Source organism: Solanum pennellii, chromosome 9, assembly GCF_001406875.1.
Source record: "Solanum pennellii chromosome 9, SPENNV200".
NCBI classification, from domain to species: domain Eukaryota; kingdom Viridiplantae; phylum Streptophyta; class Magnoliopsida; order Solanales; family Solanaceae; genus Solanum; species Solanum pennellii.
In genome coordinates this window covers 79,229,129-79,251,258 of record NC_028645.1, presented here as the reverse complement: position 1 = coordinate 79,251,258, position 22,130 = coordinate 79,229,129, and the positions used below count along the sequence as shown (strand labels likewise).

The following is a 22,130-nucleotide window of genomic DNA, read 5'->3' as shown; positions in this document are numbered from 1 at the left end:
AGAAATGCAAATTTGCTCTGGGACTTGGAGTGTGAGATAGGCAGAGGTTTTAACAGTCAAAGTTAAAGGTTTGTCGGTGACGAGATCAGCATGCCTTCTAGTTGTGCAACTGAACGACCCTAAGGTTCCAGCCAGTAATAGCTGAAGTAATCAGATCGGTTGCCCCAACATAGAGCTGTCATTTTAAGTGCGATATTATATGCAGTCTTATCTTGCGCTACTTCGAACTTGACTTCTTGATTACACGGTTGACAACTCATACTGTTATGCCTAGTTGCGTAGGTACTCCTTCATGAAGTGACCCCTGGGATTTCACTATGTATGTTATTGTACTCCTTGAAGTCCCTGTTCTACTAAGTCAGAATCACACTAAAGCATCCAAGAGTCAAGACAAACACACTCCACACCCCATTAACAGCATACACTAAGAAAAACTCACAATGAAAGCCAAAAATTGAGATTATGAAAATACAGAACATATGAAGTTCAAAGTTTCATGTAACCACAAGACACATAAAAAATCGATTGGACTTAGCATAGCTTCAAGTTACATCTCATTTTTCGCTGAAACAGATTGCCAGAGCCCAGAGGAATTACAAAGGCTTCATTTAGGGAGAGAGAGAAACTTTATTTTATTTCATATATCCTCCTTAAATACCATCCTTGTAATAGGCAACTTAAAGAACATAGGTCATAAAACATGGAAATGACCATTGCTTTTTTAAAAAAGGTTTACAACCAAATCAAAAACCAAATGCCCTTCATCACCAGTAAAACCTCCAATATCTCAAATATTAAAGCTGAAATACTGTAAGTAGCTGCCCGCATTTCCATTCATCTTGTAGCATTCGTCGATATCAAAACAATTTCTTGAAAGAGCCAGAGAAGCGTTTGATGTATTTCAATCCACCTTCTTCTACTACAGAGCTTCCAATAATTCTGATATACCTTGTAGAATAGCAGTGTGGTTAACTACTGCAAGGGACAAATAGCAATAAGCAGAGATCACTCCCCACTGATATTTTCAGAAGGATTAGCCATAAAAGAAATTCATTTGTATATCTCAAACTAAAGTACTGACCTTTGCTCAAAGAATCTGAATCTTTGCGGTAATAGGTATTTCAAGATCGAGACAAAACCCCTTTTGAGCTGCACCAATAAAAAGGAGGAAAATAGAGCTTCAGGAAAAAAAAAAAGAAAAAAAAATTCCGTTCTTGCACACACACGTTAGTCCCTGTCAAGTTGTGCATCTGTTCTGACATGTATGTTTACTGGGTTCATGTTTGAATATAAAACCCTGTTAGGGTGATGCAGAAACTGCTGGTGTGTTGGTGTAACAAAAGGATTTTCTGACAAGTCTATGTATGTGATAAAGAATGGTAACATGAAGAAGAGAAGAAGACATTTACACGATTCAAGCCCGATGGTTTTGTTAGACAAGTAGTTCTACAAACTTACAGGGAAGACCAAACTTGGGCATCCCTAAACAATAACCTCCCATGATTCAGACACATTATAAGCTGTGTTAAAAACATGAAGGGGAGGAAAAATAACCAAACCTGGGGACACTTCCACCACGACGCAAGTCATATTCAGTTGCTTGCCGAAGAGCTCTAGCAAACGCCTTGAAAGTTGCTTCAATGATGTGATGAGAATTTTTTCCAGCGAGCTGTAACCAGACAAACTTAAACATCTCAGTATGTAAGCACATAAAGCCAGAGTGAAGAAGGGAAAAAATAGGTAACTGACTCAAAAAAATGAAACCCCACCCTTTCCACTGTCCCAACAACTCCCTAAAAAAGTCATACAAGCATTTACCTGTCGAATATGGAGCGTCATTCCAGACGTGTTGACCAAGGACTGAAAGAAGTGTTCCACCAGCTAAACATAAGAATGTGATTCAAATCAGCAGGACCCACAGAGTAGCTATAGACATGAGTGAAAACTAAGACGTAGCTTAAACAATAAATATTTTGTCACCAGGAGATCACAAAGTTTCTTTCTTTTCTCAACTGTAATAACAATTAGGTGTAAGAGTATTCAGCATGTACACCTGATGTTGGCACATGTTTTAAAGAGACCAAAGGCTTTAACCTGGTGAAATGGGACAGATTACAATAGAGTAGAGAGCAAGGAGGAATGGGGATTAGAAACTTGAAACTACATAATAACAGTTCACTATTGAAGTGATTATGGAGAATCATGTTCTTTGGAAGAATTTGATCCAACAGAAGTATGGACAGAATGGATAATGGTGTACTAATGAGGTCACAAACACCTTTGGAGTAGGGGTCTGGATAACTATCAAGTCCTTTTAGACATCCCTGAGGAGAGTTATAAGTTACTATATGGGCCATGCCCAATGGTAGAAAGATACTCTTCTGGAAGGAAAATTGGACTTGGAAACGAACTTTGAAGGAAACCTTCCCTGATCTGTTCTTTATATGCATGCACCAATCAGATACTAGTATACTACAATAAAAGAAATTTGGTCACCACAGGGATGGAATATAGTGTTCAGGGGATTACTGTGTGATTAGGAAGTGGAAAGGGTGGGAACTTTTACTGGGATAACTACTGATCCTGATACCATTAGATTGAGGCAAAATTAAGATGGGCAATTTTCAGTTAACAGTGTACAAGACTATATGAACTGGCAGGAAGTTTTAAGGATTCTTGGAAAGCTATTTGGAAAAGCATGGCACCATCAAAGGTGAAATGCTTTTCATGGCTGGTGGTAAAGAAAGCGTCTTACTCTTGAAGCTGTTAAGAGGAGGAAAATTCAGATAACATCCAGATGCCCTCTTTGTATCGAGGCAGAAGAAACTAATAGCCATCTGTTCCTACATTATAAGGTAACACCAGAAGCATGGGCTCTTTTCATCTGTTTGGCGAGGGAGGAATGGACAATGCCAGAACATACTGCAGATATACTGAGCTGCTGGATCAGACGTGGAAGCAAGAGTCAAAAAAAAGGTGGAGAATAGTACCAGCTTGTGTTTGGTGAAACATATGGAAGGAGAGAAATGATAGGATCTATGAGACAGATCCAGCTCCACACAAAAGAATAATTGTAACTGAATTACTTCTTTGTGTTTTTGGTGTAAAGAACAATGTGTAGAAGAGGAAGTACAGATAGTGGACTTTTTAGGAGTTCTGTAATTAGTTTCTCCCTCTAAAATCATTTTTTTGAGGTGACCAACATACCCTTAATGCTGAGGAATCCAAGTTAACAATTTCAAGAAAAAAAAATTCAAAAAAATTACAGGGATTGATTACCTATCAAATTATACATCGTTAAATTAGACAATCAGAAACTTCTTTTATCTTCAACAACTAAAATTGGATTAACCAAATTCAAACAGATGATAGCCATGGAGACAACCTATATAATACTGGGGATATTGAAAATCTTCCATCTACCTTATAAGAGACAGATGCTAAATCTGAATAGAAGTCAAATGACGAAGGGACTTGGAGATACTGAGTGTGTTCGTAGTCGAATGAGAATATTAGACAAACCTGAGTGTCATATGTTCCAACTCTCTGAGTAGGTATTTGTACATCAAAATTCAAATGTGGCCTTCCTGATAAATCCTACCACAATAAGATATCAAATAGTCATTATAAGTGCAGATTATGATCATAGATAGGTCAATATGATTGTATTTGATAAATCATGACATTTTTCTAATATCTCACTAGGTTGGTGTGACTGCAACAAAATAAAACAAGAAGCTATGTCTTTGTATCCCCAAAATTGTATCCAATAATTTACACAAACAAGAATTTCCTCTTTACACCATAAGACAGCTAAAACACCACATTCAACTTTTGTCTAAATTCAAAGTCCTGTAATTTCTTTCCCTTCACAAGAACCATAACACCATGGGACTGTTTCAAACTTTTTTTTTAGCATCCAGCAGTTCGCATAAAAAGATGAATATCTAAAACCAAAGAAATATTTGTTCTCATACCAGAGAAAATATTCATCTTATCTAATCATTGAATGCAGAAGATTTTATGAGGCTATGTTCGAAGTGAAAGGAAGAAGAATTTAGAGATCTTGCTTTATGGAGGTATGTAGAAATTCTGCCATAGTGGTGACTTGAGATATAATCTTATTTAAAGTTGTAACTTTGCAGAAGGCTGACAAGGCAATACCCTTTAGACATAGAATATCTGAAAAAATAAGTGACTGAGCTGAAACAATTTCATGTTCCCAAAAAGTTATCCTTACCAGTGATACATGAACCAGAGCTTCATCTAATGGAGCTGAGAAGTCACCAAAGCGATTGATTCCCTTTCTATCTCCAAGTGCTTGCAACAATGCCTGGATAGCCAAAAAAATAAAAGTAGAAGTCACCAAAATATAGAAGTCAAGGGTCTCAAGAGATAGAAATAAGGAATGCAGCACATAATGCAGAGCGACTCAGAAGTAGAAGAGCATCTCCATCAAAATGGATGTTGCACCCACTTGTACATATAAACTGAGTAAAGCGACCAACACATGGAAAGAACACAAGGATTCTGAATTACTGGTTTTAAGCTCCTAAGAACTCACAGTTCCAATGGCAAGTGCGACATCTTCATTTGTGTGGTGATCATCGATGTGAATGTCGCCAGTAGCTTTTACATGCACGTCGAACAACCCATGTGAAGCGAGTTGCTAACAAAACATAAAAGTTTCAGTACTAGCACAATACCAGAAGTAATTCAGATGTAGTCAGCAACTGAGTTGAGAAGTCCAAATCAAATAGCTACTCCTCAACATCCAGCAATGTAAAATAGGTTGTAACCTTCATAAAACTTATACATAATAAAGTAGAAAATTAACATGTAACTGAAAGAGAGAACAAAGATAGAATCTTTAACTATGGAATTATGTCAGCTTTTTTCTTCCAGAAAAAGAAGGATAAGATCACACATACATATGCAATCCTTCTCCTATTATTCTGCAGTTCTCTTATTTCTTAATGGTATTCCTGAATAAGAACTCTTGAAACAAAAGGGATAAATGAACTTTTTTTTTCCTTTGAGGTAAATCTCTATGATTACTGTTTCTACTGCCTCTAGAACAGGGGAACAAGATTTCAACAAAGTTCATATTTTTACCAAAAAGAAAAAGAAAAACAGTAGCAGTCCAACAATTCTTTATTTCTCAGGTTATTTAACCTTTATCCCAGATATGTTCAAGTAAAACACACCAGGATACAGGATCAAGAAATTTAGCATGTTTTACCCTCTAAAAGCTTAGACAGTTAGATATGGCACACTATATTCAAAATCTGCATCACACCCTCAAGTCTGAACCTGATTCTTTCCCCCAAGTCAAGTTCGTGTATTTTATTCTGCAGAAGGATGGAGACACTTGAGCCTAACACCAAGTTAAATGGCGTATCCCACCATGAAGCATTTCTGTTTTCATTTGTCGACAACGGCAACAACATACCAGTGTAATCCCACAACTGAGGTCTTGGGGGAGGATGGTGTGTGTACGCAGACTTCACCCTTACCTTGTAGAGGTAGAGAGGCTATTTACGAGTTATTTATCAATCAACTAAAAAGTGAAAATAAAGTCTCTTTTCATCAGAAAAAACATCACTTACATCCAACATGTGATCAAGAAATGGAATCCCAGAATTATTCTCCGCAACACCAGTTCCATCCAAGTTTATCCTCACATGCACATTCGTCTCTTTCGTAGTCCTCTTCACTTCCCCAATTCGACCTATCCAAAACCCAACAAATACATAAACCAACTTTATCTCAACCCCTAACTAGTTAAAATCAGCTACATAAACTCTTTTCAACACATTTCCTTACAATTCTATCAAAACCCATTTCAAATTTTTAAAAATAGCATAAACCCAATTCCCAAAATAAAAAACCCAATAAAATACATCAATAACTGCACCTCGATCCCAACTATTCAGTATTGTATGTATGAATTCACTGTAAAGAAACCCATTTGATTAAAAAAAGTGTAAAAACCCACCCAATTTCAAAAAAACCCATTATTGAGTTGAGAATATGGATTTACCTGTTTCAGAGGAAGTTATGGAAGACCCATTATCGAAAGAATGAGGAATCGTTGTTTGAGGTTCCATTGAAGCAGCTTGTTTGTGGTGTAAACCAGTGAAAAATTGCAACTTTTGGTGATGATTGTTTAAGGAGAAGAGATGGGTTTGTGAAAGCTTAATTCTTGAATTGAATAGCGAAGGTAGTGATGAAGAAGAGTAGAAGAGACGATGAGAAAGTGATAGCTCCATATGTGAGAGACGATTGTGAGCTCCGTTTTGACCAAAGAACATCGTTAGCTCATAATTATATCACTTATTAAAAGTAATTACTATTATTTATCTTTTAAAAGTAAAGTATTTACAAATAATTTTGATAAACTAATAATGTTTCATCTGATTTTTACTTGATTCACTACTTTTTTTTAATCAATTACACATTCACCAAAGTTTTAGAAAAAAAATTCATGTAAAATTATTACAAGAGCAAAAAATTTGATGCTATATAATGACAGTTCACTTATTTTAATAAAATTTTCGAAGGTTATAGCGATCGTTCTATTTAATTATTTTAATCATTTCTAAATATCTCATATCTTCATTGATAATAAAATTGAGTTCATACTGTTCAGAGTCATGGTTTGAAGTCTTTTACGATGTTGGTTAAATCAATATCGTTAAAATATTACACGGAATTGAAAAGTTAAATTTCAATTATTCAGGTGTTGTTTATATGAGCCACGAAGAATATACAAGAGAGATTTCCTTGAATTATAATGAAACTAGCAACAAACAACTTTTGTTACTAAGTTGACAAGTTGTGTAGACACATTTTAGAGATCCAAAGTAGATTCAGAAAAAGAAATACTATACAAATTCTGACTAAAAACACACATCACTGGTTGTACTTCTTGTTTTCAAGAACTACTACCATTTCCACAATCCACAACCTGGCATAACACTTGGTTTTTTCCTGTTCTTCGAAAGAATCAACTTATTATGTCTCCGTTCTTCGTCAGAAGTAGAGAGGATTTTCCCTGTCTTGAGCTTTTGAAATCCTTGGAGATACTTCCTTCTCTTAACTACACCATGGATATAAGGTATTAAACCTGTGTATGAATCCATCCCACATCTCTTGTATGCCATGATATGATCAATTTGCAGTTTTAATCCTAATAAGATAGATATGGCCATTTATAAGCAAGAGAACAAAGTAGACATGCTTTGCACGTCCTGTGTTTGTGACTAATTTCTGAGTAACCAGTGAAGAATATAGCAAGGAAGTCAAAAGTGCATGTATCCGTGTGCATAAAAGATGTCAAACTTCATCCACATCCAACCTTACCAGACAAGAATTTGGGACAGATTCCATCTAACAATTATTAGGTCAGTTGTTGTGACAACATATATAAATTTCCATTTTCCAGATTCAAAGAATCTAGATATCTACTACCATAAGTCTGATATATCGATAATAGATAGATAACAAACGGAACGAAATACAATAACTGGATAAATCTGCTGAATTCAACACTGCAAATAGTGTAAGTAACAACAGGAACTTAAAAACCATCCAATATGTAAAAAAAATATGTACCTTACAAGAATCTGTGTTGCTAGCAAGATCAGGCAGAGTCCTAATAAGAAGCAACTACGAGGGATCTCAATCTCATCATGAAGAAGTTTAACCAGAAATTTGGATATTTGGTGATATTATCATTTCAATTGATGAATTACAAGGATCCCTGAGGACCTTGGTAATAGAATATTAGATCTACACAAAACTACATATGTACATTCAAAATCTTCGTGGGTGTCTCTCACCAATGGAGTCCATTAGGTTCACAAAATTTGCTGTCTTATCCATGAGGTACAATTCACATACCCTTTTGATAATGATACCTCTAATAGTCTAGTGATTGTACCACCAAACTACTATAAGACAGACACTCCACTATGCTGATAGGTCGATAAAGACAATGGAAACATCAGCTCCTGAAGGGCTCCGAGTGTCTCAATTTCCACAGATGGTTTAGGACATTGGTTTCAGAGCATCCAATCAATAGCTGCTATATATTTCTGAAACCCGCCACCTAGATGACAGCAGAGAAATTGCACAACTTCTAGACCAATTCTTTTATAATTGCCTTCCTGAATAACTGTTTCCTTCTTTCCCTTCACAACATAACCCACTGAAGAATCAAAATTGGTTTGATTGACAAAACACAAACAGCTTCAGGAACGTCAGATGACCTTGATTACCCAAAAGTAGATCCAGTGAAGAAACAACTTCATAGAGGACCTGGTATAAAATTCTACATCAAGTTTACGTTAATTACCGTGATGTTTAAGTAGCATAGTCAGTGTGATTAGCATCAATAGGCCTAGACCAGAGTCTAACTCTTTTCTTCATCGGCAAGTTCTGCAGAAGCATCAGCAGAAAAATCAACAGTTCCACTGCAACTGCCCGCTACAGTTACTTCATGAGTTTCTGCCTGACCAGGATCATAGTGAACTATCCTCTCGTCAACAGAAACGTTTGCTTCAGAACAGCCATCAGAAGGGTTCAAGCCACATGCTTGAGATCCAGGACAGAGAGAAAGTTGACAGTCACTGTTATTTTCTGGGGCAGCATTCAAAGAAGTTTCAACCGAGGAATCAATTGCAGGTTTAGAAGAAGAAACTTCAGCACCATTATTGTCATTAACTCCATCACCAATTGAAGAGGCATCCAAATTACCATCCTCCAAGGAAACATCTCCATCATCAAGACGTTTAATATCAGAAGTTTGCTTTAAAGCCACATTTCGCCCATTCTGCATGCCAAGTGTACTTGGTTGAGTAGAGTCTGAGAGGACATCTATGGAAGGCTTTGTACTCTCACAAGTTGCAGAGACACATACTGAAACTTTTGTCTCGTCAGTTTCTTCTTCTGCACTTGGTGCAGCAGGTTCTTTAAAACAACTAGCTTTGGTATCTGCCGATAAACCTTTCCCATTGGCATCAATGGAGATATTATCTGAAAGCTCCTCATTCTGTTTCTCAACCTCAATGTTTCTGGCAGAAGCTTCATCCAATGAAATGCACAATTTTTGATGGACTGGCTCAGATGATTGGTCATCAACTTCTGTGGAAGGACCCGATGAAACATCTCCTGAATCAGCGTTTCCTATACTTGCACCGGAAGGAGAGGAGGGCATTGATATTGTGCTCGATTCAGGCAGCTTCTTCTCCACATTGCATTGGACAGATGTAGCCTCCTTAGTGGAGATATGAATATCTGATCCACAATCAGCACTTTCTGTTCTAACCAAAGCACTATCACTTAAATCGACAGGTGTAGATGGAGAATCAGAAGCACCAACACCGTCATCAACTTTTTCTATGCAGGCTTGATCATGCAAGTTCCCGTCGCACTTAGTAGGGGAGTCGGAGTCCTTATCAGCTTTTTCAATCAAAGCAGGCAACCAAGGAACACTATGTTTCGAATCACCAGCATTTGTACCAGCTACAGAAAAATCCAGAAGTTCAAATCACAAACATGGACAGCAAAGATTAAAAGATAAACCTAAATAATTTCTAAAAAGGCAAGCAAAAAGTAAAAGCAGAAATTTAATTATTATATTACCCTCTAGGGTCTCTCCATTTTGTAACCTCTTTTGTAGCATATCTGTCCCAGGAAACACCAACATATTGATGGACTTCATCTCTAGCCTTGATGAATCCTCAAGTGAATTAAATCCAAAAACTACGGTCCAAGTATGCATATGCTCAGATATAGCAGGAATAATCAACTTCTGAACTTTTAGTGTGGAGAGGACCTGAAAAGATGAGACCACAAATTTAACTGTTGGTCTGCAGTCCAATATTAACGACCAAAATACGAAGAACATAATCAACATGCAACGAAAGCAGATGCATGGGATAGCTGGAAAAGGTATGACATGCATTTATTAACCACCCCGAAAAATCACTTATACTATTCAAGTCTTAAGATGTCATACATACTATATATATCCTCGTTAATGGGAGATGAAAAAGCAACAGGAATGAAAAGAATTTCAAAATGGATGAAGCCAGCTTCCTGTCCTTTCTTTCACAATCACCATTTTCTTTCGGTAAGAATACAGCTGCCCAATGCTACTTAGCCTCTTCGGAGACTAACTCTTGGGAACTTAAGACATTCTTATATATTCAAATATTAATTCACCAAATAGATAGTATTGCTTTTTTTTTTCTAGAGCATCAGATATTACAACATTTCCTGACGCATCATACATTTCCACACAACTATTTGCTTTTTCATGTTACATACACATCAAGTGACTGCAGTTGTAGCTGTCACTTTAATAAAGTGCTGAATTAAATTATCTGTTCGCTACTTCTGAAGACCAGAACTGCAACGGAAAAGAAATTAGCATGTCCTTTGCTCCAATAAATCCTTTGGTGTAAACAAAATGATGACTCTCAACAGCTCATTTTATAATTGCATAGCAATAAATGCACGTGAAAGTATGTGACATATCTCAATGATCTCTTATGTACACAACCCTCTTCAAAACAATTAGATGAACAAAGTGAGGAAGCAATAATTATTCTAATACCGTCTCAATAGCAGACAGCAACCGGCGGCACATCCCTTGGCGCCTATATATATTCCTGGTCCCAATGTATGGCATTTCCGCTAGTTGAGTTCCATGGATCCTAAATTACATTCAAAACATGTTTATTGATTGGTAAGGCATGACGGAACAAACATGAGCAAAAGACAACTAATACGAAAAAAGTTAAACAAGAAACTATGTAACAGATAAATTTAATTTGAGAGAGTGATGAGTAGAGAGGTTCCTTTACATGGATTCTCCTAAAAAAATAAAGTCCCTTTACATGAAAGTTTAAAAAAAAAAAATTGATCCTGAGAGTAATTTGAAGCAGTAGCTGACATTGAGATACATTCAGCTAAATCAAAGGATGATCCACTATTGCAATAAATTCTAACACTAATTGATAAGCATGATTACATTTCGTTAAAGATCATAAATCCCAATGCAAGGAACACAATCGCAAGTTCTAAGACAGTTCAACTGTACAACATATCCAAACTCATGCACCAACTCTATCATTATATGAAAAATAAACTTGAATATTCAAATGGAAACAACTTGAGTAATCCAGTATACCTTATGGATGCAGCAGATATTATTTCATCGCCCCTTTCCAAGATTGCCGTATAGAAGCCATGAAAATTCAACCGAGTAAAGTTTGAGCTTCATAGGAAAGAAAAACATCATCAGATAACCGCTGAAAAATACAGCCAAATTCAGAGAAAAGGGAAGATGGAAAGAACTCAGAACACAACAACCAGGTAAAAGACGAATCTAAAGACACACAAGCATATCCAGCAAAACCATAAAGAAAAAATAGGGAAATATTGTTCTTAGACATCAAAATAGGAATCGCATGGCTAAATTGACAATTCGGCTTTTGATTTCCAAACAAGAGATAAGGGTTGACCCAATCAGTACAATATATTGCCCTCAGTGGTGATTCAAAAACCCAATCTGCAAAATTAAAAGAAAACATTTGTTCTAACAGGCAACTATATTATAAAGAATCACAATGAAGGAATAGACACATTCCCATGAATATGGCTTTTAACATCACAGTGCCATTTGCGATTTCTTTGATGACAGAGAAAAGGCGTGGGCATAATCTACTTGTGATTAGATAATCTCTGCATTTCAAGGCAGAGTCTACGAGGAAGATAAAGAAGGCAACAGAAAAAAGCATATTCAGTAATTTTCTATGTTTACAGTTTATGAGCATCAGCCCAGTACAAAAGATGAAAAATAAGAAGCATTGTACTCCCTCCCCTCTCAAATTGAATTTCCTGCTTCACCTTTGGAAATCAGTCAGACCAGTGTAATAGCCTATTATCTTCTGGGATATGAGAAGTGTTTTCTTTTTCTTTCTTAAATGCTTAGCTGGGAGGTTTATGATGTTTGCTCAAGCTTCTGGACTGCTTCACCATTGGAAATAAATTAGACCAGTTTAAGTAATAATAGCCTTTTGTCTTCTGGTATATTAGAAGTGTTTTTTTTCAAAAGCTTATCTGGGAGATTATGATGTTTGGTCAAGCTTCTTGAAAAAAAAGTGCTTTTGAGTAGTAGCAGAAATTTCTTTTGTCGTGACTCACGTGAGGATGAAGTTTGATGAAGGTAGCTTCTCCTCAGAAGCAGAAGTAGAAGTTGTTTTTAACTTTTACGGGACATTATTTAGTTACTAAAAATTCATATTTACCAAACTATCCTCAATGGGCAACAATGCACTGTCCACAGCAACATCTATGACCACTCCCTATGTATATTCTGATTTTAATTCAATGAAATTTTAAAAAATTGATAAAACACTCATAATAAATAATTCAAATCCTCTATTTCATGCTCAAATTCAATCTTCATTCTAATACTAAGTATTTGGTCTTTTAAAATAAGTAATTTTCTAAAACTATACATTCTAACATCAAAAACTTACTGTTAAATGGACATACAAGTCTTTGATAAGAATAGAAGTCCTCCTCACAAGCACCGGACGTAACTTGAGTAAGTGTATCAACAACTAAACCTTACTTTCAATTAGCTGGTATTTCCCAGTGTGTTCTTTGTTAGCTAAATTTGTACTGATCCTGAAAATTTTTTCTTTGATAGTGAATCCATTCCCTTTTGCCACATTCCATTACCTTAATTTTTCGCACCTATGAACCTCTGCATCTAGAGGATATATGTGTCTATTTTATCTCAAGTGATCTCCTCGTGCTTCATCTTCCATGCATTACTTGCATCCTATATGTGATGTGATCATTTCTTATCCTATATGACAGTACAGCCAACTTCAAATTTGTATTTCTATGACATTTTACATTATTTTATTTTTTTTTGAACATCATTTGTTCAATAATTAGGAGGCATCAGAAAATTAATTGAGAGTTAATTTTCTTCATCAAATTTCAGTGTGTAGTATAAGATTTTGTTTAAACATCACTTGCCTCCCAAAACCTTTAAAAACAATTTAAATTCAGTAGATCTGAAACTAAATTCAGTAGATCTGACATTTTACATTATTAGTAAATGCTGATATTAAGTTATTCAGCCAGCTTAATGAAGTTAATCAAAATAACGGGTCTTCAAGTATTTATCATAACATTTACAAAAGTAAAACAGGGCATATAGAAGGTAAAGAGATTATTACCCGCAGTTATAAAGAACATTATGAATAATATTGATGCCACTTTTCCTATCCACAATTGGCAAAAAACATTCATCCATAACAGTCAGTGCAACAGCTAGTTTAGAATTGCACTCCACCCGTTGAGAAAAGGCATGATGAGAATGATCAGAGTCCAAATCCGTTCGTTGAATTAGGGACCATGAGAATCCAGCTTCAATCTCATGTTTGACACCAAGAATCTTCTGCAGATGATCATACAGCTGCAAAAATAGAGAAGAGATATGAGTCAAACTATTCTAACATATCCTGTGAGTGATGGTGACACAGACTATCTCAGATCAATAAATAGTTTCACTACTTTCGAGCTTGAAAACAGTATCAGACTCTCAGAGAAAAAATTATTCAAGGACACACAATATTCACCGTTTACTGCATGTTTCTCAAATAAAATAACAGAAATCCAACTGCATTTGCTACCAAAGTGGTAATTTTGAAGATCATGCATTTGCATAATGGTAACTTTCTGAGAGAAAATAAACTCCAGTTAAGGCTCTTGAGCAACCAGTAAGCAATCAAGGATAGGAAACAAGGAGAAGGGGGTCTAAATTCGTCCATCTCATTCACGCCTACCCACAGTATTAAACTGTTTGGCCTTCTCAATTCAAGCCTCTAAAACCAAATGCATTTTCCTCTCTACTCCATTTCTAAGTTCCATATGGCAAATTCAAGTTCCTGATCGATGTTGATTGTACAGATCGCTACCATAACTTTTAGAAATTTATCTTCCAGGTCCAAGTTCAAGACTACAAGCTACAAAGAGAGGATTTAGCCCCATGTTCATGGTGGTTAGTGCAACAGATGCTAACCATGTAATACTTGGTATGAGGCATTACATCTGTTTTTTACTGCAGTTCTCATTAGCAGATTTGGAGCTTGTTCTTGAATCTTTTATCGATGCAGCGGGCTACACGAAATACAGTGGAAGGTTTATTGGAAAGCTGGCAAGGGAAAATGTTAAAGAAGTCCTTGAAATACTTTATAGAATAGTTCCTGCATGCACTCTATGGAACATTTGGATGGAATGCAACCATAGATCTTTTAAATTCTAGACAGTCAACTCTTGGCATAAAATGGTCAATGTAACTGATATTGATCTTCTCATGGACTTTCATTAACTCCTTACTTGTTAAAAAAAGAGCAACTATCCTCTGATTTTTGTGCATCTCTGCACTTTCTTGGTGATACAAATTAATGAACATTTTCACATCCAAAAAAAGGCAACTGTATTAAAATAGCAGGCACCAAGAAGGTGCTTAAATATATGCAGGTGAACAAAAAGAAAAAGAAGAATCCATCTCCAGTCTTTTACTTTCAAAAAAAAGAAGGCATAATACATATATTGAACCCTAAATTTGGTTTCAAATTTTAACTTTGACCTCCAACTTTCATAATGCACAAATAGACACTTCTACTATCCAACTTTTAAATAAATAAACACATGAGTCCTACATGGCACAATACAAGTAGGACAAAAAAAGACATGTAGGATGACATGTAGGACATGTTTGTCTATTTGTTCAACTTTATACAAGTTTAAGTGTCTATTTGTGCACATCCAAAGTTGAAGGGCATAAATGTGATTTGAAGCCAAAATAAAGGGCACATTTATGTATTATGCCAAAAAAAAAAAAGAGGGGTGAGGGAACTTTCCAATTGAGTCATTTCTTCAGATTATTATGCGCATAAGAAGTGTACCAAACAAAGTATTGCTAATACACAGAGCTAATGACAATGACCAACTCAATTCTGAAGGTTCTAAAGCTTTGACTGCATTTTACAACACATGGATGGACTTTATGCCAAATGTTATTTGTTTATTATAAAGGTAAATGACAGTTAACTCCATTAGAATTTGCAACAGGACAACAATTGAAAAATAGTGAACAATGAAGGTTGATAATTTTTTAGTGATTCTTAATATGCTATATATCAGACAGAGAACTCACAAACAGAACAATAGAAATACCTCTTGGCATTTCTGCCCGCAAAACGATACAGATGGATTATTAGAACTAGAGGATATAGCATTCATATCAAGACTGCATGATTTATGATCTGCAAAATGAAAGTTCAATAATTCAGCTCAATTATAGAAGACGTAAAGCAACTAAACCTCTAAAAGCAAAACAGCTTTACATTTTTTCTCACAGAGGCTGCACCAGAGAAGCTCATCTACAGCTCCCCCACCTTCCTCTGTGATAGTACTGCCGGTGTTACAAAATTTGCATGTGCAATTTGGACAGAGCCAATCACCTGGAGGAAGCATCTGCAAAAATAAATAACATGTGAGCCTGATGCTTAGAGAGACTAGATGTCATCTTCTAGGCTGAATTCGAATAAGCACATAAATAATATTATAAAGTAACAGAATTTCAAAATCCCAGTCTGCATATGTTGCATCTATTGGAGATGCCTAGGTAGCGTATGATGTTCTAAGGAATAAATATCCTAATCAATGTTCATTTCCATATTACAAAATCAGTTTTGGTGATATTTATGCACTTATCGTTCTTTCCATTCTATTAACGATATAAACAACAAAGTAAAACAGTCTTGCAGATGGAAGGGAAGAGGACAGAGTTATTTTGGAATGTTTTACTGCTCGGTTTCACTGAACAGTTATGCTATAACGTTGTCTGTTGACAGATGTTGAAGCAAGATCAAGGACATAAAATGGGCTAGATTGCATACTGTGGTTGATTGACTTCTGTCACATGGCTCCTTAATGGTTGCATTTATGCACGAGATTTAGGGGCATGTGCACTCAATAATTTCAGATAATCAAGCAGCAGATGGAGCTCAAAAGGGAATAACTGTTCCTAGAAACAAGAAGGAACAGATGCAAATAAAGTACTAAAGTACACTGATCTGCTCACAAAGAGCTACAAGACAGCCATAAACATTTTCGTTAATAATTAGAGGAACTTTTTCAATTACAGGAGTGTCCTGGCCAACTTGTACGCAGCTTGTCTGATCCACCAAGTACCTGTTGCCTCCCACAAGCATAGGTACCGATAATAACTCAAACCATCAAGACTTAGAAGGGAAGAAATCACCTAGTGCTTTTTGCCTGAGACCTCACGGTTCTCCACCTGCTTCATTGACCACTATGCTATACACTTGGGTGCTTAAGAATTTCATCATAACTTAAGTTCTTACAAGTGTCTTTTTCTTTTTGAACTTGGAGCAGAGTCATCGCCTTCTCTTTTCTTTTTGCAACTCAACAGGATTGTACTTTTTCCTTCCATTTTTACCAGTTTGTTCGGTTCAGTTATTGTAAATATCACATGGATGTGATAAAAGTGAAACCATTCATTGGAACTACATATCTTGTAGATCAGTTGTATAGCTTTGCAAGATGATCTGAAAAGACATTGCTTCCTCCATTTCTGTAACCTGGTTCTTTCTATAGTTCTATTTTATCATAGGACTATGGTGGTTTCTCAAATGGAAATGTTAGTATCAGTCTCTATCATTTCGGCCTTTCCCCACAACCAAGCTCTGTTCTTTATTGTTTGTCTTCCATATCCTCAGTAGTTTTAAAAGTCTAAGGAATTTCCTAGGACAAAGGACACTTTAACATTCTTGCACAAAGGAAAACAAGAAATTCATACATTTAAAATGTGAGGAAACTACCCTATAACCAAGTATAGACAAAAATAAAAGATGACATAAAGTTCATACTTACCACCACAAAAAATAAATAAATAAATTACAATGCAGGAAGGCACAGTACTAATTAAGAGGGGAAACACAAAAAAAACATATTCTACATACTTGTACACCCAGACAGCTTTGATGAAAAGTCGAAGGGCAACCATCACAACAGATAAGGTCCCCACCATCACCACATCTACCACAAGTATCATCATCAGGGTCATCACTGTCTGCATTTACAGTGTGGAAATCTTCGCGATCAGATTCTCCTTGCCGATTCCATGCATCAACCAGGCACTCCAGCAAAGAAACACCAGACTCCAAGATTATGTTTTGATACGGTTGACGCAATGTACTTCCTGCATGCAGCTCAAATTTTGAAACTGGAAGAATTTTACTACAGCACCCACAATGGATGCCATCTCGTGTTATCCAACCTTCTAGCTTTACTCTGGTCCTCCTACGATTCATATATTGAACCTTCTGACTTAACTTCGCTGTCCCAGAGTCGATCATCCAGGCCAATAAGGTTCTCTTTCCAGTATAAGGAACATAGCCATCGCTTTCAGAATCTTGCTCCTTATCAGACCTGCGAACCAACAATGTACATCTCCCAATTATCCTACTTTTTCTTCCCTGTATTTCACTGGAAGCAGCTCCAATAGATGATTTTCCGGACATCTCTTGCCTAGATCTTCCTCCCTTTGAAGAATCGTCACTTGTATCACCATCAGTCTCCTGATCTGTTGCATGCGACTTGCATTTCAGAAACTTACCTTTCTTCTTGGCATAGCTACTTAGCCTTTCCTCATGCTGATCATCATCTGTGTCCTCGGAAGACTCTTGCATAGTAGACTTCATGTAATCTCTGTTCTTGGCATCATCTTTTCTTTTCTTTTTCATTTCTTTCTCGATCTTCTTCCGTGTTTGCCTGGTTAGCTTATTGATTAAATCATCAGCTAATGGAGCAAACGAAGTTGAGCCACCATCAACTTTTCTTTTTCCTGGATCTTCCTCTGACTGTTTTTGCAGTGCATCATAAGCCTTAATTATTGACCAGTATGCTGTTCCACTAGGATTAATATACACTGCATCCAAGTAATCTCTGTTCCTTCTTGGTCTATAGTCAATGGTCCATCCAGCTTCAATAAGCATTCCTCTGATCCTCTCACGCAGTTGCTGCTTCTCAGTACTCGCACCTCGTTTCAATTTTCCTTCTTTGCTTTTGGCAGGGGTAATATTTTCAGCTGCTGTGGACCTGTTTTCTTCCTTAATCACCCTAGCCTTTGAGCTAGCAGGCTGAAGCTGCTGCTTCTCCATACTCCCACGACGTTTCAATTTTCCTTCTTTGTTCTTAGCAGGGGTAACATCTTCAACTGCTACAGACCTGCTTTCTTCCTTAATCCTCCTCGTCTTTGAACTAGGTGGTGCCAACTTAAGTGATGTATCAGTTCCATCGTTTTCAGAGTCTATAGACTTAATGCCTTTTGCCAAGAAAGCTTTTTGTGATTTCAACTCAGCCTGCTCTGTTTTAATGGACAATGGTCGTTTTTCAGGGCGTTTAGAATCCGAGTGCAAAGAAGCTCGACGTAGCAAATCCTTCTTGACAACATCGTCAGAACTGGAACCTTTCCTACTTTCGACATCATAATCCTTGTGTGATGATAAGTCTATCTTCTTCTTCTTATTCACCATTACCTTCAAGACTCCATTTTTCCCTTGAAATCTGATAGGTTCTTGAGACAATTCCCTACTCTTCAACCTAAGCAATGAAATTGGCATATGTGCTTCATCGTCATCATCAGAATCACTCCTTTCCTTAGAACTATCAATATTAGAGTGCTTACTCTTCTCAATGATCATATTCCTACTAGAACTCCCAGTTCTTGCAGCATTCCACTTCATCTCCTCATTGAATTCATCGTATTCGTCGAAATCAAACAAATCTAACTTACTTCTCTTACTCTCACTTTCAATATTCTCATTCCTACCAAAATCTCTACTTTCCACACCACTTTTTGCACTGCCAACTGACCCATTGTGAAATTTCTCTCCACCCTTTCTCCTAATTGGCTCCAATGACTCTTCACTCGACTCCGAAGCACTCTCAACCATTCTAGGCCTCTTTTTCACCTTCTGTGAACCCCTTGAAGTACCCACACCCCCTCCTCCACCCATACCTATTCTATCATCTTTCTTCTTAATTATCAAACACCCAGATGAACTTTTCTTTTTCACTACACCCCCTGATCTCACACTACCCTCCATACTCAAACCTTAATTCATAAAGAAAAAATATTGCAAATTCACCCCAAAAGTTCTCAAACAAACTTACAGAAATCCAAATTCTTCGGTCAGTTATCTAACATTTACAGATCTGAAACAGAAAACAAAACACAACTCTTTCAATTACAAACAAAAATTAGGGAAATTTCGTTGGTGTTCAGTGAGTAAATTTGATTTGCATGAAAAGAATCGACGGGCGACGGCGATCTTTACCTAACCGGAAAGTTTGGGAACTGAATCGACGGCAGAATTACCTTGTTGATCCGATCAGTGACGTAATTCTCCGGCGAAGCAAGCGAATCGCACAAGGATAGAGAGCAATTGTATTGGTTCTGGGCAATAACTCTGTATATATATATGAACAGAGCCCATTTTTTTTATTAAAAAAATAATATTTGTTTTACTGTATACAATATTTTGTTTTTTAAAAAAATTATTTTATACTTTTAGATATAGATTAAAATAATTTTAGAATCTTAAAATTCTGATATTGATGCATAAGTAGTTCTGAACTGATACATTCTGTTTCTTAAACAGATAAACAAAAGAGTTCAATTAATATGTTAATATTCTTATTTTCATTCACTAATATTTATTTAGTCTCATACTCCTGTTAGGTTTCCACAAGTAATTACTCCAAATTACTTATTCTCAATTATGATTAAGTGTACATTAGAAAAATAATCATTTTATTTATGATTTTTTAACAAGTTTGTACAAAAAAGTATAAAATTAATATGAGATGAAGAAAGTAGTTCTCCTCGTCACCCAAGATTGTGATTGAGTGATAATTACAGTTTTCAATTTTGAATTATACGAAATCGTTTTTATAAAAAAGCGTGTTATGTTTCTTTTATCTTTTAAAAAACACAAATTATCATGAAGCAGACTGTCTACAATTTACTCTTTCATTCAATTTTATTTGTCATGTTGCGCTTTCCGTAAGTCTATTTGACTAATTTTTAAGGTTAAGTTAAATTACATTAATTTGATATTTTAAACAAAAATATATAAAATAACTACAAGTTGTAATTTTTCGCATATCAATATGATAGAAAGAATATATCGTAAAATGTTAGTCAAAATTCTTATAATTCGACTTATATAAAAATATAACAATTAAAAATGGACGGAGGTAATAATACCAAAAGGAAAATTAAGTTTTTAATTAGCGTTGGAATAAGAATGTAAAGTGATTTAGAATTTATTATTTTATATTTATTTAATTATGTATAATTAGAATTTGTTTGTTTAAGTTCATATAGAAATATAATTTTTTTTAATCCACATTTAATTTGATTATTCAGTTAAATAGAATTTTTGAGGCAGCAATTGCAGGTAGTAAAAAGGGGTAAAAAAGAGGAGCAGTAGAATCCAAGGGTTTCTGGATGTGTCAGTTGAGCATACCGTTGTTTATCAGTTTAACTCTTTTTTCTTCTGAATTTCACTATCAGACAATTTTTATTTTTTTTTTGGAGTTGTGACTTTATTTTTTATATGAAATATTTGCTTTTAAATTAGATTAATATGAATTTATGTTTATTTTGGTACTTAAATATTTCTTATAGTAAAATACGATTTTATATTAAAAATTTAAACTTGAAATTTTTGATTGGAAATAAAGAAATATAAATCATAATATTTAATAACAGTTCACAATTTTCATACGTAAGTAGTTTTAAAAAAATTAGAATTCATTTTGTTTTGAATTAAGTGACTTGATATGAAATTTGAGAAAGTAAAAGAAAAATTTGAATCTTGTGATTTTAAATTAAAGATGTATTAAATTCTTTTTATTATATCCAAAATTTAAACTCGAAAACTCTGATTAAGGCTAACACATTCACTACATCTATCCTCTGGGTGGTATTTTACCTTTATTTCATTGGAGAAATTCTTTTTGTAACTTTTTTTTGTTATTAATTTAATAGAAAAGACGATATTATTAATTTAAACTTAAGAAAAATAGTATCTCTTTAAGCATCTATGAGAAAGGGACAAGAATAATTTTTTAATCAAACACTTGTAAGTTTGTAAGTTGTAACATGTCAAACCAAATGAGGCCTTAACTAATACAATTATTAATTTTTCACTTTAATTTTATCATCAATATTTCCAGATAACTGATAAAAAAGAAAAAGAAATGTTGCATAATTTTTTAAAATTTAGTTGTGTGTACGAGTCTGTTATTTTATGCAAATATTAGTTATAAAGGGAGTATTAAATCATCAATTGAACGTCGTATAATTTTATATATGAATAATTTATTTTTTGTCTACCTTCTAAATATTATATAAGTTAGACGTGAATTAATTCATGAATAACTTATTTTTTATACAGCTATCAAATAACTTGCAATATGATTAAAGTATACACAACATATACATACTATATATATACTTCGTACATATTTTGTATGCAAAGATATCTGACTATTCTGGTCGTTTAACTTTTATACATCTATTTCCTCCGTCCACTATTGTTTGTCATGGTTTCTATTTTTAGAGTCAAACTATAAGAACTTTGACTAACATTTTAAGATGTATTTTTTCATCATATTGATATGCAAAAAATTACAACTTATAGTACTTTTCATATAGTTTTTGAATATCTAATTTTTTTGTTTAAAATATCAGATTATGTGATCTAATCTGATATTTTGCCCAACTGGTTGCAGTATGACATTTTATGCAAAAGGTTCCAAGATCAAATTCAGCCAATGTCACTTTTCAATTTTTATTTTTATTTAGTCCTTTTATCGTATATTTCCTTCCTTCACTTTTAATTGTTGTGATTTTCTTTTTTGCCGCAGCTTAACTGCTTAAGGTTGTCCTGCTTGCTTTGCCTAGCTGGTTGCAGCTTGACCTTTCATGCAAAAGG

General features: G+C 35.1%; 2 protein-coding genes and 1 non-coding gene across 8 annotated transcripts; all 3 read right to left on the bottom strand.

Moving 5' to 3' along the window:
* Positions 1 to 492: 492 nt before the first annotated feature.
* Positions 493 to 7,268, bottom strand: LOC107031301 (imidazoleglycerol-phosphate dehydratase 1, chloroplastic). 4 transcript variants are annotated; one of them, XM_015232620.2, is made up of 10 exons: positions 7,019 to 7,268; positions 6,044 to 6,292; positions 5,610 to 5,731; positions 4,565 to 4,669; positions 4,241 to 4,333; positions 3,523 to 3,597; positions 1,819 to 1,881; positions 1,560 to 1,669; positions 1,082 to 1,149; positions 493 to 975 (listed from the first exon to the last, which is right to left on the bottom strand). In XM_015232620.2, the coding sequence occupies exons 1-9, from the start codon at positions 7,212 to 7,214 to the stop codon at positions 1,122 to 1,124; spliced, it is 1,041 nt and encodes a 346-aa protein (XP_015088106.2). In that variant the 5' UTR covers positions 7,215 to 7,268; the 3' UTR covers positions 493 to 975; positions 1,082 to 1,121. The 4 variants fall into 4 exon arrangements, with proteins under 4 accessions (XP_015088106.2, XP_015088107.1, XP_015088108.1 ...); XM_015232621.2 differs by lacking the exon at positions 7,019 to 7,268 and having other exon boundaries at positions 493 to 972; positions 6,044 to 6,329; XM_015232622.2 differs by lacking the exon at positions 7,019 to 7,268 and having other exon boundaries at positions 493 to 948; positions 6,044 to 6,329.
* Positions 6,716 to 19,604, bottom strand: LOC107031373. 3 transcript variants are annotated; one of them, XR_001458202.2, is made up of 10 exons: positions 19,464 to 19,604; positions 17,085 to 19,341; positions 15,444 to 15,573; positions 15,274 to 15,362; positions 13,269 to 13,507; positions 11,201 to 11,287; positions 10,625 to 10,724; positions 9,649 to 9,841; positions 7,618 to 9,528; positions 6,716 to 7,192 (listed from the first exon to the last, which is right to left on the bottom strand). XR_001458202.2 is itself a non-coding variant. In XM_015232712.2 (9 exons), exons 2-9 carry the CDS (start codon positions 19,230 to 19,232, stop codon positions 8,417 to 8,419), a joined length of 4,098 nt encoding a protein of 1,365 aa, XP_015088198.1. In that variant the 5' UTR covers positions 19,233 to 19,341; positions 19,464 to 19,604; the 3' UTR covers positions 7,563 to 8,416. The 3 variants fall into 3 exon arrangements, 2 of the variants coding, with proteins under 2 accessions (XP_015088198.1, XP_015088199.1); XM_015232712.2 differs by lacking the exon at positions 6,716 to 7,192 and having other exon boundaries at positions 7,563 to 9,528; XM_015232713.2 differs by lacking the exon at positions 6,716 to 7,192 and having other exon boundaries at positions 7,563 to 9,528; positions 19,505 to 19,593.
* LOC114074119 lies at positions 12,981 to 13,069 on the bottom strand. Its single transcript, XR_003574601.1, has one exon. It is a non-coding gene; the product is annotated as a small nucleolar RNA R16 (small nucleolar RNA).
* Positions 19,605 to 22,130: the final 2,526 nt, after the last annotated feature.

Excerpts from the sequence above, each read along its gene's own strand:
- LOC107031301 (XM_015232620.2), bottom strand. The coding sequence starts at position 7,214 with ATGGCCATATCTATCTTATTAGGATTAAAACTGCAAATTGATCATATC. Across the intron at positions 6,293-7,018 it reads TGACGAAGAACGGAGACATA|CTCACAATCGTCTCTCACAT; the intron begins ATAAGTTGATTC and ends GTCAAAACGGAG. Across the intron at positions 1,670-1,818 it reads TGACGCTCCATATTCGACAG|CTCGCTGGAAAAAATTCTCA; the intron begins GTAAATGCTTGT and ends GTCTGGTTACAG.
- LOC107031373 (XM_015232712.2), bottom strand. The coding sequence starts at position 19,232 with ATGGAGGGTAGTGTGAGATCAGGGGGTGTAGTGAAAAAGAAAAGTTCA. Across the intron at positions 11,288-13,268 it reads AATGTTCTTTATAACTGCGG|CTCAAACTTTACTCGGTTGA; the intron begins GTAATAATCTCT and ends TTTCCTATGAAG. Across the intron at positions 9,529-9,648 it reads AAATGGAGAGACCCTAGAGG|CTGGTACAAATGCTGGTGAT; the intron begins GTAATATAATAA and ends ATTTTTCTGTAG.